At 39.1% G+C, this 14662-nt stretch overlaps 1 protein-coding gene across 1 annotated transcript; it reads right to left on the reverse strand.

Moving 5' to 3' along the window:
• Positions 1–8734: 8734 nt before the first annotated feature.
• On the reverse strand, positions 8735–12593 carry LOC110102428. The gene is made up of 2 exons (XM_020830765.1): positions 12478–12593; positions 8735–11498 (listed from the first exon to the last, which is right to left on the reverse strand). Exons 1-2 carry the CDS (start codon positions 12591–12593, stop codon positions 8735–8737), a joined length of 2880 nt encoding a protein of 959 aa, XP_020686424.1.
• Positions 12594–14662: the final 2069 nt, after the last annotated feature.

Below are 14662 nucleotides of genomic sequence, written 5' to 3' on the forward strand. Positions count from 1 at the left end.
CTACAACCCTCGTTAGTATGATTGAATCTTATTCAATTAATATATGCATATTGCTCAAAATAATAACAGTTTAAAAAATGAAATAATCTTATGTTTATACGTCTGCTAGGGTCTTCTTCTCTGGTTTCGCCAAGTTTTCTCCCGCCCCGCTGGGGCCTCCTCCTTGCTGGAGCTGGCATTCTCGGTGGCTCTCAGAGAAGTTTTCTCGATCTTGGTTTATTTTCCTTCGGTTTTGGTGTTTTCTTGTTTTGTTTTTGCCCCTCTCTGGCGTTCCCCGGTATGGCTCCTGTTAGGTTGAGCGACCCTGGTTTTCTAAGGGGGTTGTCTCATTCTCGTTCATTTTTAGAAGCGCTGGCTGGTTCCAACTCATCTTCCTCCTTTCTGGCTCTATGACCCTCCACATTTCGTGGTTTACCTTCACTGTGGATTTCTGACCAGGAAATTAATGCTTTGGCTTCCCCATTTCAGTTCTCTCTTGTTAGTTTTTTCCCTTTTAAGAGGTCTTCTCTTGATTCTATTAGAAAATTTTTCTTTAATCTTAAATTAAATGGTGATGTTTCGGTTACTCTGCTAGATGATTCGCACATTTTGATCAAACTTGCAAATAATTTGGACTACTGTAGAGTGTTCTGCCATCGTTCGTATCTTGTTTTTAACTGTTTCATGAAGCTCACAAAATGATCGCCATCCTTGGATGTTGGTGTTGAATTGCTTGTTATCCCGATTTAGGTTTCTTTCCCGTTTCTACGCCCTCACCTTTTTTAACCCTCGTATTCTTCATGCTTTGGGAGCGTTGTTTGGCAAACCTCTGAAAATTGATGTCGCAACCTCTGTGGGCTCCCGGCCGTTTGTTGCTCGTGAAGCTTGGCATTACTAAATCCTTCCCTAAACAAGTGTGGTTAGGATCTGAGTCTCTAGGGTACATCTAAGAGGTTGCTTTTGATGATTTTCCCCCCTTCTATGCTTCCTGCAAGTGAATTGGGCATTTACCCAGGAAATGTCGTCCCCTGTCCTCTAATGAACTGTCTATTGCTAAACCTATTCCTAATGCTGCTGAGGAGGAGTTGGAGGATATTATAGTTGTTGCAGAGGCTAATCTGTCTCCTGGAATCATTTTGAATGGTAATACTACCTTAGTTAGTTCTTCCCCTTTTCCCGGTTATGCTGTTAGCTCCTGTGGGGGATGTTTCGTTTGAGGTAACTAAGGTTTTTTGTGGCCCTGTTACTTTGGGTGTGAATGGTAATCCGGACTTGGTTTGCACTTCTTCCACCTACCCCTGTTTTGCTGTTACCTATTGTGGATGATGTTCTGATTGAGTTTACTGAGGTTGATGGTAACCTTATAACTTTGGCTGCTGATGTTTTATGTTCTGATGAAAATGTGGTTGGTAAAATAGTTGGTGTTGAGGGATGTCCTCCTGTTAATTCTATTAATAGTTTAGCCCCGATCCATCAGGTTTATGTTAGTGATGTTGGTGCTCTTAATGATAGTATCACTTCAAAACTTAATTTATCTGGTGCATTGTCTGGGCCTGTTCTGTGTGGTTTGGCGTTAACTGATGGGCTTGGTGAGCAGACTTCTATGTCTGTTTCACCTTGGAATGAATTGCCTGGATGTGTTGTTCCTTTCGAATTTCGGGAGGATGCCTCTTCTGCTAAGTCTAAGGCTCAACCTGAGGATACTGTTTCATCTTCAGGTAACACTATTTTGGATGAGGTGCTTGCTGTTGATATTGTGCCTAACTCATTTGTGGATGTGCTAGTTAACTTAATTGAGCCTCAAGCTTTGGTGTATCATGTGTGAGACAATTTCGGGGTGGATGTGAGGGTACATATCGATTAGCTTCACTGTTCGTCCGAGTATGATTATGATACGGATTCCTCTTTGGAGCCTTTTGGGGGTGATGATCCTGCGAATGCTTTTGCCTTGCTGCGTGACAAATCGGTGGTGTTTGTCGCCTCTCATGGGAGGGGTCGAGGGAGGGGTAGACGGGGTAGGTAGCTTTCCTCCCTTGTTGGTTTACTTCCTGTTTCTCTGGTTCGTTTCCTTCTCTGTTCGTCTTATGGGTTGGATCTTGGGTTGTGGCAGTTGGCCTTTGCTTTATTGTTCTTTTCTTGTTGTTAGCTTGAAGAAACATTATGCTGGTGCATTAGAGCTTCGATCTTTATTTTCTGTTTGTCGTTGGTTATTGTCGGGCAATGATGTGGTTGGGGCTTGTTTCTCCGTCCTCGTGGCTCGTGGAAATCTTTGGTGGTCATCCGTTTCTCGGTTGGGTTGGCTGTTTCGCGCTTGTCGTCACCAAATTGGATGGTCTGAAAGCTCGACTTTCGGGAAGCTGGAAGCCCCTGCAAAATATTGAGCCAGTGTGATTGTATCTCGATTGTATTTTCTTTTGTTGTTCTTTTGCTCTCATGTATTTTTGTTGTTTTGCATCCTGTAACCCTTTTTTTGGTCTTTAAAAAAAAAAAGCGTGCCTCATAAATAGTGATATCTACACTAGCCTTATTTATTACTATTTTTTTATCTTGTTTAGAAATCTTCAATATTTGAATACAATAGATGTATTACAAGCTTCCATTCTTAATAAATAATTGTTATAATATCTATGTTATTTAATTATCGAAGTGGTAAATCCAAAAATTTTAAATTGGATCACTAACTAATGCTTCATACGATAGATGCTATAAGTGCTCTATTTAATCAAAGAAAAAGACAAAATATTCTTCCTAATCTATACAGTATAACATAATTATTCAATTCTCTATATACTAAAGTGTCTTCAATCAAACATTTGGAGCATAGATTTAGTTCAGTCTAATAAAATATAATAGTCATGACTTCATTTGAAATAATTTTTCTAATCTGATCATATTCACACATCAACTTAAATTTTGAAGCATATACATTTGGCATCTTCTTGGAACACACTATATCAAAAATTAATCTTCATTAATCTAATGTTAGCATAAATTTACCTTTAGCCTTTAAGATATTAGGCGGGGGCTATGATATGTAGGGAAGAACATTCAAGCTTCATTTGGGAAAGTTTCTTATTATTTTTTAAAATAGTTTTTTAGTATAATTTTTTTAACTATATATATTTTACTATAAAGATGCTTTAGAAAATAGTAATAAATTTATCCCAAATGAAGCCTCAATCTAAATCATCTTATCATCTTTTTTAATGTGAATATTTTTAGAAGTTTTTAGTAACTTCATGTAATATAGATAAGATAATTTGTTTATAGTACTCTATCTTAATAGTATATTATATATTGTAAATTCACCATTATATAATTTTTTTTAAAAAATAAAAATAAAATTTTTACCAAGCTCCTTTACATAACAATTCTCTATTCATATCACATTTATGAATTATCAATTGTGCAAGCAAAAGTTTTATGTACAATTCTTAAAAAAGTATAGCTAAATTTGTACAAACACTTTTAATCAGGCATTCAAGAGTTACTCCTATAAAGGGGTGTCAATATTGGACCCAACCCCAAAATCCGACCTGAAAATTTCGAGTTTGGGTTGATCGGAACCTGAAACGGGTCGGGTTCGGGTTCAATAATTCGACCCGTTTCAAAAATTGGGTCGGGTTCGGGTTGACCAGTCAACCCGAAATTGATCCGAAAATGATCCATTTTTGACCCGGGAACCCGAGATTGGCCCGTTTTTTACCCTTTCTTGACCCGAAAAAAGGAGTTTGACCCATTTTTGGACCAAAAAACTATCAGTTTTTTGTTCGAATCGGGTCATTCGGGTCGGGTCGGGTTGACCCAGACCCGAAGCGGGTCGGGTTCGGGTTCGGGTCCGGAAAACCGACCCGTTTACAGAAACGGGTCGGGTTCGGGTTGACCCGAATAGTACCGGATCAGTTTCAGGTTCAACCCGAACCCGACCCATGACCCGAAATTGACACCCCATTATAATATATGTGACTATAAACTATTAAATTGTGACAAAATATACTTTTGTTTATACTTAAATACCTGTAATTCATTGCGGTGCTCTATCGTTCAGTTTATCTATGTTCACTAAAATCTTCATAAGTCAGAACTCAAAAGAGAGAGGTGAGAAGAAATCTCATCTAATCTTCTTCCGTTTCGTGTATGCTAAGCTTCTTTAATTAGTTTATACTATATTAATTAAAATGAACTCATTCAGATGCTCCATCGATTTCAACCTTCAATCATGCTTAAAATTGATATTTTACTTAAAAAACAATTTGGTAAAGCTAACGAAGGATCACCAATAACATTTTTATTGCCAACGGCACTCTTGTTTATATTATGTGAATGGATAATCCAGTCTTTTTCATAAAAGAAAAAAAAAATATCAGCGATAGAAGACATCTCACTGGTACACTTTAGAACTACAGATCTCTCAATTATTGTAATTTGTTAAGCCTAATTAATATTAAAAAAATAGGTCCATGTACAAAAACAGTATGCAGATTGTCTTAAATTTTCATTATAAGAGAAGCAAAGTCAGTAGGGTTTAGGCAAATTATTAGGTGGGGAGTCCGGATGTGGTCCGGAGACTACTGAGCGGTACCGCGCTTACCTAGTCGGTATCGAGCTCGGTACCAAGCGTAACCGGACGGTTCTCCCATCCAATGTCCGCACAAATAATCTCTTGTAGGCTCTATCACAGATACATTAAAATTAAAATACACATAAAGTGCATAAAACTAATAAATTTCTCCTTCCATCATTATCATTATGAAAATTGTAATTAATGGAAGAACTTGTATAAAATTTTATATTTCTTTTATACATATTTTATTTTAATTATATCCCTGAATAATTTCCAGCAAGCGCTTTGATTTAAAAAAAAAATTCATCCGGCCTCACAACACTACAAGAAAATTATGTATTACTGTCAGATTTTTCGGCGAAAAATTCTTCATTTTCTGGCAGATATATATGCAACTTTTAGTTATATATCTTCAGCCCTAGCAGTTGAGGGTACAGTATGGTTTAGCTTTGATCCAACAAGAAAATTAGTCTAACATGAGCAGAGTCAAGGTCGTATAAGAGTCGGCATTAACCTCAGCTATTTGAATAATATTCGGCAGTCTCTGTAGAGCAAGAATATCCTTCGTACAGTTCACACCTTTGCCATCATGTGTAGCTAGCTGCCCTTAATTTCCATTAAACTTCACAATCAGGAAATATTCTTAGTCATTTAAATGACCCAAATCTTTCACCAACTTTGATACCACTTGCAAGAAAAAATTTCACCAAATGAAACGTTGGAGTAATGAGAAAAGACTTTTAGCTAATCTGAGACCGTAATATTATCATACTAATTGCTAAGTTTGAATTCATTCCAAGCCCAGTCTTACAACACCCCCTTTTGTTTGCTCATACTTTCAAATAGAGATAAGAGAAAAGATCTCCAAAGTGGATCCCACCAAAACTTAGGCTTCATTTGGACGACTTTTTTATTGTTTCTTAAAACAGAATTTTAGTAAAAAATAAATATTTTTATGCTGAAACTCTGTTTTAAGAAGCAATATAAAAGTTGTTCCAAATGAAGGCTTAGACTTAGCTTGGAATAACTTTCTTACTTGCTTATTTTTTAGACCGCAATCACAATTTTTATTTGATCACTATTTTTTTCAATGCTTTAAAGAAAAACTATATTAGAAAGTTTTTTTTTTCTTACTGGGACTAAATTGAACATTTATAAATTATGTTAGAAAGTTAATTTCTATAATAGCTTTAAAATATTATTTTTCTATAATAATTTTATAATGTAATAAAAAAATTGTACCAAATTTACACACCAAAATCTGTTAATTAGAGGAGAGATATAGTAAGAAAATTCTTCATGAAACGAAAATATTTTTCCAAATAAGAAGACTTGTCCAATTGTTGAAATTCTAGTAATTAAATATTGCATAAAAGCCACAGTCTAACAGCATGTGTATTTGAAAATTATTACCTTAAAAGTAGCATGACAAGCCCTATAATATTCTTTGAATAATGATAGTAAGATTTCTTAGTTTTTAATCCTCGGTGTTTAAAATCAAAGGCTCTGATTGTATATGTATTTATCTGCTATAAAAATGGTGAGGAAGATGAGGAAATGTGCTCACATCGATCAACTTAGCACAGTCAAAGCATCTTTTTCATGTTATATGAAGCAAAAAAAAAAGTCATATTTACCCAAAGTTATTTTTTTCTTAACTCATATAAAAGCTTACGTGTTAATTCAACATAAATGATTGCAGCTGGATTTCAACGTTTCTTTTTCCATCAGGCATCAGATAACTTGGTATTTGCATAGCGTTGTTTCTTTCACTATTATGAAAAAATCCTGATATTTTTATAAATATATTAAGTGTAACTGTAATGATTCTATATTCATTCACCAATGGTACCCTGTTGAAGCTGGTTTATGAGCATATCTCTCTCTTTTGGATTGTCTTTTTGTTTCTTTTGGGGGTATTTTCCTGTTTTGTTGCAGGTGTTTCAATTAATTTCATCCCAATTTGACAAACTACTGCTCTTTGCATTTCTTTGTTGCACGTTAATGGTGGATTGTCGGATTTGGAGCATGTTCATTTTTTGAGCAAGGAGGCGAAGCTTCAACATTATTTTTGGACCTTTTTTGGATGCTGGCTTCTAGCCCACCTAGCTTGTTATTAGGTTATTATCTAGTTGTGATTAGTAGAGGCCACTTGCTCATAGGTATTTTTTGGACTTTTTTAGCTCATTCGAGCCGTAGAGAGCTAGAGGTCTCTATAAGGACATTGTTTTTTTTTTATTATGATTGTGATGATTAACACGTAAACCCTTCGGTGGTTTTAATCAAAAAAATAACTCTGCTACTCAAAGAGCTACTAACAAAAATAAAAATTAAAAACTAATATGTCAATCTAGTTACAAGCACTAAGGAAAAAATTCTCACTAAAATCAGAATCAGATTGGATGATTAGTAAACCATAGAATAAACACCGGAATAAGAAATAAATGATTAGTAAACCATAGAATAAACAAATTACCCAGCCACGTTCTCAAACACTACTATGCCCCGTTTAAAACCTAAGAGAAAAACAACTACCATAGATGATAATTAGTGAACATAATATATATGCTTATCTCTGATAATTAGCAACGTAATATTACATCAATGGATGAAGACTTTTAATTTCTTGCATTATTCATATATAGCTAAGATCATATATAGAAAAAAACAAAGTAAAAAAGGCGAGCTTTTTTCAGTATGTGAGAAACTTTGCATTCGAAATAGTGTTAAATTAAGTGATTATAATTATATTATAGTTCTCGAGCGAAATCAGCCCGTTGGCTTTCGGTTGAGCAAAGCACTGCTCAAGTTGCTAGACAACCTAGCTAGCTAGGAATATGACATGGTTGCTAGCCATTCATGCATGTAAGTCAAAGGACTAATTAGATATTTTGTCGTGAGCCAAGGGTGACTTGTCGTGCTTAACCATCTTGTTGGCTTTAAAGCTGGCCTGCCTTGCCACTGACGACGACCTTTTAACATTAACAAAGATGGGTCGTTGCAATATTCTAAGGGCTTAGTCATTAATTGGTGGTGTATACAGGAGTCATGAAAGATGCTTAAAGCTTGATTAATTGTATAATACTTTGAAATTATTGCACTGGATGGAGTTAAAGGCCAATGCTGCGAATGATAGATATCAAATTGATCCCCACTTAAAATTTAAAAAATTGGAAACAATTTTCTTAGTTTGATCTCAGACTTACTCAGAACTTTAAGCTCAGTAAAGCGAAGTAGTTAATTAGGTTCAAATTTGTTCGATAAAAATCAGTTGAACCTTAAAATGCAACACAAACAAATGGAAGAAGAGTGAGAAAGGATGCATGTATTAGTATTTATATTCTCTCAAGTGAACTGATACAAGGAAACAAGGTTGGACACTTCGCCAGGAAGGCTAGCTGCAACTCAATTGTACAGTAGTTGAGAGAGAGTGTGTGTGTTGGAGTTGCCTAGAATTTAGCTCGAACCTTATTTGTTTATGTCCTTGACTGTTATTCGCTTGGCAGATGTGTCAGGGGTCCATGCCAAGCAGGCAGCGTCCCCATACGGGGTTCGACCTTTTATTTTCTCTATACTGCAGCCGTCCTTGATGCAGCGCACATGCCACCACCGTTATAAGGGACGCTACTTACTTTTGCTTTCTGGCCACCATACCCACTTATCTGCCTTTCGCTTAATTACGAAGCTGAACTTCTGCAAAAAAACAATCCAACGAGCATGTAATCGGTTAATGTTTTTCTGGTTGTTAATGTATTGCAGAGCTTGGTTGTCGCTGCAGAGAATGAAATCCTGATGAAGAAGGTAATGCTCCCATTGTTTGAGCGCTCGAATGACTGCGTATAATTCCTGCTCATATGCTGACCATTTTTGTCGGGCGGGGCTGAGTTTCTCACTGAAGAACTCGACAGGCTTGTCATCCTGGGATAATACGGCACCGACACCGGTAGCAGAAGCATCCGTATCTACCTGGAAGGGTTTGTTGAAATCGGGCAGGGCCAGAACCGGTGCTGAGGTGAGCGCAGTCTTGATGCTTTCGAAGCTCTGCTGTTGCGAGGAGGTCCATTCAAAAGATTTAAGTTTCAAACAATCTGTAATGGGCGACATGATAATGCTAAAGCCTTTGACGAACCGACGATAGAAGTTAGCAAGGCCATGAAAACTTCGGACTTCGGTGATGCTCCGAGGTACCGGCTATTCAAGAATAGCCGAAATTTTTCTGGGATCCATATGAACTCCAGCAGCAGACAAGATGAATCCAAGGAAGTGGACTTCATGAACAGCAAACTCACACTTGCTTTCATTTAAAAACAGTTTGTTACTTCTCAAACAGTCAAAAATCTGTTTCAGGTGATTCAAATGGTCCTCAAGGCAAGAGCTATACACCAGTATGTCGTCAAAATAAACGACACAGAAATTGTCTAGAAACGGCTTGAGCAACTCATTCATAAGGCGCATGAAGGTCGATGGAGCGTTACACAACCCAAATGGCATCACTTTCCATTCGAAAAGCCCTTCCTTAGTCTTGAAGGCTGTTTTCCACTCGTCGCCTTGTCGAATTCGGATTTGATGATAGCCGCTTCGCAAGTCTAGCTTTGAGAAAATTGTGGCACCCGCAAGCTTGTCCAACAAATCTTCAATTCTAGGCATCGGGAATCGATACTTAACTGTTATCCGGTTGATTGCGCGGCTGTCGATGCACATACGCCATTGTCCGTCCTTCTTAGGCACAATCAAGGCGGGAACTGCACAAGGGCTCATACTTGGTTGTATGAGTTGTTTTTGAAGCAGCTCATCCACTATTCCCTGGAGAATGGAATGCTCCTTTGGGCTCATTCGGTAGTGGGGTAAATTCGGTAATATGGCTCCTGGGATGAATTCAATTTGATGCTGCAACTGACGGATAGGTGGCAAACCTGTGGGAAGCTCCGCAGGTAAGAGATCCTGGTATTCTGTTAGAACGGTTTGGATTTGAGCTGGGGGCGGGTTGCTCTTGCTACACTTGGTATTGTCGGTAACCATCAATGCTAGAATTGGTAACTTGGCGATCTGACATTGTATCATGGCAGATCCAGGAATAATGCAAATGGCTGCTTTCTCATTTTTGGTAGCCGAAGTAGTATTATTTCTTCCAGGCAACAATTTGATTCTTTTGTTTTTCCAGTCAAAAGAGTACACGTTTGCACGACAGTCATATATAGCGCCGCAATCGAATTGCCAGGGTCGTCCCAGAATCAAATGGCAAACGTCCATATCCAATACATCACACAACACCTCACAGGTGTAGTGTTTTCCGATAGAAAATGTAACTCTACACATGTCCGATACGCCGATTTCCATGCCCTTCTTTACCCAGCTAATTTTATAGGGATTTGGATTCTTAGTTGTTTTCAATTGTAGGGCGGTAACGGCGTTGCGAGAAATGATATTCTCGGTACAGCCACTGTCAACAAGGAGGTCACATACTTTCCCATTAATGGTGCAGCGGGTACGGAACAGTGCATTACGCTGTGAATCCCCCATAGTTCGCGGTGTGAGCAGCAGCTTTTCCAAAATGCAGATTAGAGGCTCTCCACTGTCACCTTGTAAAATTTCTTCCTCGCCATCAGTCTCGGTCACGACCTGCGCCGCGGACCCATCTTGTTCCCCATCTAACATTTGTACTTGTTGCCTATTCGGACATTCGTTGGACTTATGTCCTGATTGAAAACAGCGAAAGCATTTTAATGTAGTGGGTCTGGCGTATGGATTATCACGCGTATTCTCGCGAGTAGGTGTCTTGGTTGGAACTTGTCCCTTCACATTGGCACTAGCGGTACCCGTTTGTGGCGTGGCAGCTTGGGAAGTCTTTGAGGAAGCAGTAGGTGATTTAGAGAAGTCCAGTCGATTGTCAGGCATAAACCGACGGGTGGTTTGGGTACGGGAGTGCCTTTGTAGTTGTAATTCAACCTTCAGTGCGAAATTAACTGCTTGCGACACAGACCAAACTGAGTTGAGCTCCAATTTGTCCTGAATTGTATCCCTGAGCCCCCCAATATAACGAGCAACTAGCTGGTTTTCTGTTTCATTAAGATTGTTCCGTGCGCTCAAACGGTAAAATTCCTCCGTATAGTCAGAGACCGATCGGCTACCTTGTGCGCAATGCTGGTACTGATGGTATAACATTTGCTCATAGTCTGTCGGAAGGTAATGTCCTCTCAATAACTGTTTCAATCGATACCAATTTCGTACCGGTCCCTTACCTTCTCGCCTGCGTGATTGCTGAATTTGCATCCACCATGCGCTAGCTCCGCCCCTCAGCCGACAGGCTACATACTTCACCTGTTTCTCAGGTGGGATTTCCATATAGTCAATGAACGTCTCGACGGCCCGCTCCCAATCCAAATAGTCCTCAATGTGTAACTTCCCGTCAAAAAACGGGATGTCGAGCTTAACACGAAAATCATTCTGCCCTTGGTGCCGAGGGTAGCCGCGACCCCTGTGTCTCGCCGGAAGTGCGTCTACTTCATCTTCACCCGAATCGGGCCAGTCTCTGTTCGCCTCATCATTAATCTCGTCTTCGGATTCGGAAAGATCCGGTGTCGGTGTGGGAGGACGTCGTTGATTGCGACCAATCCGAGCCGTATCCCGTGGAACTGGTGGTCTTGGATTTTGAAACGGAGGGCGGCGATCTGGAACTGGAACTGAAGCTGGAACAGGAACTGGAGGAATCGGCTGCACTATGTTCCGCATTTCCACTGTGAACCTGTAGAAAGCGGCGTTAAGCTCTTCTAGTTGCTTTGTGGTGCTATTGTGAGCAGCCCACAAAGCTTCAAGGCTTCGATCGCCGTCGGAAGCCTGGCGCTTACGCCATTGGAACCAAATGCTAGCTCTGATACCAAAATCTGGTGCAGCAGCGGGGAGTTGGCCAACGAACACAACATGCAAACAAAAACAGGGAAAGAAAAACAAGGAAAAACTGGAAAAGCAATGGAACAGTGCCAATGCTAGGAAGAGTCTTCTGTATTTCTTCTAGTTTGCTTTTCTTTGAGCTCCGGTACATATACTTCCGGTATTCTTTCTAATTGCTATATCAGGTGAGGCGACTAAAAAGCACATATAATAATACTAAATACTGGAAATGCTGAAATAAGTAATAGCTAATGGAAAAAAGGCAGATAAGTGGGTATGGTGGCAAAAAGTAAGTAACGTCCCTTATAACGGTGGTGGCATGTGCGCTGCATCAAACAAGCAATGCCAAAGATCCATAAAGAGCTCTGATACCACGAAAAAATATTCAAAACTATACATTTCAAAGCCATACTACACCTAAATAAACCATTTCAAAGTATAGGAAAAAATTGTGCTTCAATTTTTCTCATCAATATAGTTACATCCTATCCCTTAATGTGTCCTTCCAATTATGAACATTATATAAAGTACTCATCATTCTTGAGAATCTTCACATCTGATATGCTTGACAGCTAAATTTCTAAATGAATTATCCTCATGAGATTTGACTCGGGATGTTCAACTTAGGCTTCGTTTGGGATGGCTTTCTTATTACTTCTTAAAACAGCTTTTGAGTACAAAAATGTTAACTTTTGTACTAAAAAGCTGCTTTAAAAAGCAATAATAAAGCCGTCTCAAACGAAGCCTTAGATTGTGCGTGTCAAAATCAAACTGTTTTTTTTTTTTTTTTTCAAAAAACAAGATTCATTTCAAATAAAAACAACCGTTACAACATAAGAAAAAACAGGGAAAAAATAAAGAGAAAATACAATAAAACGTGAGCTCAGTAAGTGGTTGAAGCTTCCAGCGTCACTTAAACCACACCAGGACCGTCCATGGTGGCTAAAGCGACGAAAAACTACCAACTCGAAAGAGCACACCAATGATTGCCACCAGCGTAGTATCAATGACGCGACTGCACTATGTTCCGCATTTCCACTGTGAACCTGTAGAAAGCGGCGTTAAGCTCTTCTAGTTGTTTTGTGGTGCTGTTGTGAGCAGCCCACAAAGCTTCAAGGCTTCGATCGCCGTCGGAAGCCTGACGTTTACTCCCCTCCGCCATTGGAACCAAATGCTAGCTCTGATACCAAAATCTGGTGCAGCAGCTGGGAGTTGGCCAACGAACACAACCTGCAAACAAAAACAGGGAAAGAAAAACAAGGAAAAACTGGAAAAGCAATGGAACAGTGCCAATGCTAGGAAGAGTCTTCTGTATTTCTTCTATCTTGCTTTTTCTTTGAGCTCCGGTACATATGCTTCCGGTATTCTTTCTAATTGCTATATCAGGTGAGGCGACTAAAAAAGCACATATAATAATACTAAATATTAGAAATGCTGAAATAAGTAATAGCTAATGGAAAAAAGGCAGATAAGTGGGTATGGTGGCCAGAAAGCAAAAGTAAGTAGCGTCCCTTATAACGGTGGTGGCATGTGCGCTGCATCAGGTCTCCCCGTCTTCAGAAGAGCTCGTCTCCGGCGAAGTCACAATAGTGGGAGCTTCATCCGGTGGATGGTATGTACGGATATCGGATACGTTAAACGTATTGGACATTTTAAAATCCGGAGGGAGGTCAACAATGTAAGCATTGTCATTGATACGCCTCAATATAGGAAAGGGCCCAATGTTCTTTTGACTAAGTTTGGAATGAGTACCCGGTGGGAGGCGCTCTTTGCGGACGCGCAGCATAACAAGATCGCCCGTTTTAAAAACTTTGTGCCTTCGGTGCTGATCAGCTTTTTGCTTGTATTGAGAGTAGGAACTAGTGAATTTCTCCTTAACGTCTTGTATGAGGTCTGCACATTGAGTGGATGTTTTAGCAGCTGCAATGCTATGGCATTTAGGGATGATAGTCAAATCTACAAGATGATTAGGCATCTTAGTATAGACAATTGAAAATGGACATTTGCCAGTCGAACGATTCGGCATGGAGTTGTATGCAAATTCGGCCTGGCCGAGGAACTCTTCCCATCGTTTTGGGTGCTGTTGGACGAGACAGCGGAGCATACTTGCTAGAGTGCGGTTGACTACCTCCGTTTGGCCGTCCGACTGGGGATGATACGCCGAGGAAAGATTGATTTCAGTGTTCAGCCTCTTCCAAAGTTCGCGCCAAAAATGGCTAATGAACTTGACATCTCGGTCTGATGTGAGACTCCGGGGTAATATCAGTCCTCCTACCCCGTGATTTTTTCCAGTTTTGAATTTTCTACATAAATCTTATGTCTACTTGTGTTTCGCAAATTGTGATTTATTACTTATCTTTTTGTTTGATTTGTCATACCCTACCCCCCATAGAGAGAGAGAGTTGAACTTCTTAATATTTAGAGGTAAAATCGTGGCTATATTTAATTCCACATGCCAGACACTTAAACCCCTCATTATAGTGAGAAGAAATATTCATGTTATTAGATGTTCTACATAGAAATCAGACTAACATAAGCATGGTCCAACGCTGATTACCAGCTAAGTCGATGTTGTGAAGAAGGGCAAATCTTGGATGAGCTCAACAAGAAGAGAACGACAATTACTAAGGATGACTGTTGGTAGTTGGGCAGGTATAGATTATTTTTAGAAGACTTCTGAGTGATGGCCAAATTAGTACTGGCTGTCGAGTATTATTGGACGAGTATGCATGTCTGTCTTGCATTTTTTTTAAACCTCTGTTGAGTTCCTAGTTGTTGTTTGAGTAACTTGTCTTTGATGACTGTGGATAACTATGATCAATTTTCTACTAATACAAACTTATCACTTCAAAAATAGTTCGAGCTAGTTCAGTTATCTCAACCATTCAAGTGTAGACTCGCTAGGTCCTCTCAACTGCAATTAGCTTTGTGCATTTGATCTATGTATATGTTACCTTACACGAACTGTTATCTAATTTTGATTAAAACTTAATCCAAATAACAAAAAAAATTTGGTATGTCATCTAAGAATAAAAACAAATATGTTCAAATGGATATATATATATATATATATATATATGGGTGGCTTGCAGCGGCGCTGGGTGGTGGTGGTAGCAATTAGCGATTGTTGTGGACTGACGAATGATCATAGTACGCAGCTGGTAGAATCAATCACTCTTTTTAAGGGGCGGAACCAACCAATCTTTTAAGGGTGAGCAAAATATGATCAGT

This window comes from Dendrobium catenatum, unplaced genomic scaffold, assembly GCF_001605985.2.
Source record: "Dendrobium catenatum unplaced genomic scaffold, ASM160598v2 fragScaff_scaffold_830, whole genome shotgun sequence".
NCBI classification, from domain to species: domain Eukaryota; kingdom Viridiplantae; phylum Streptophyta; class Magnoliopsida; order Asparagales; family Orchidaceae; genus Dendrobium; species Dendrobium catenatum.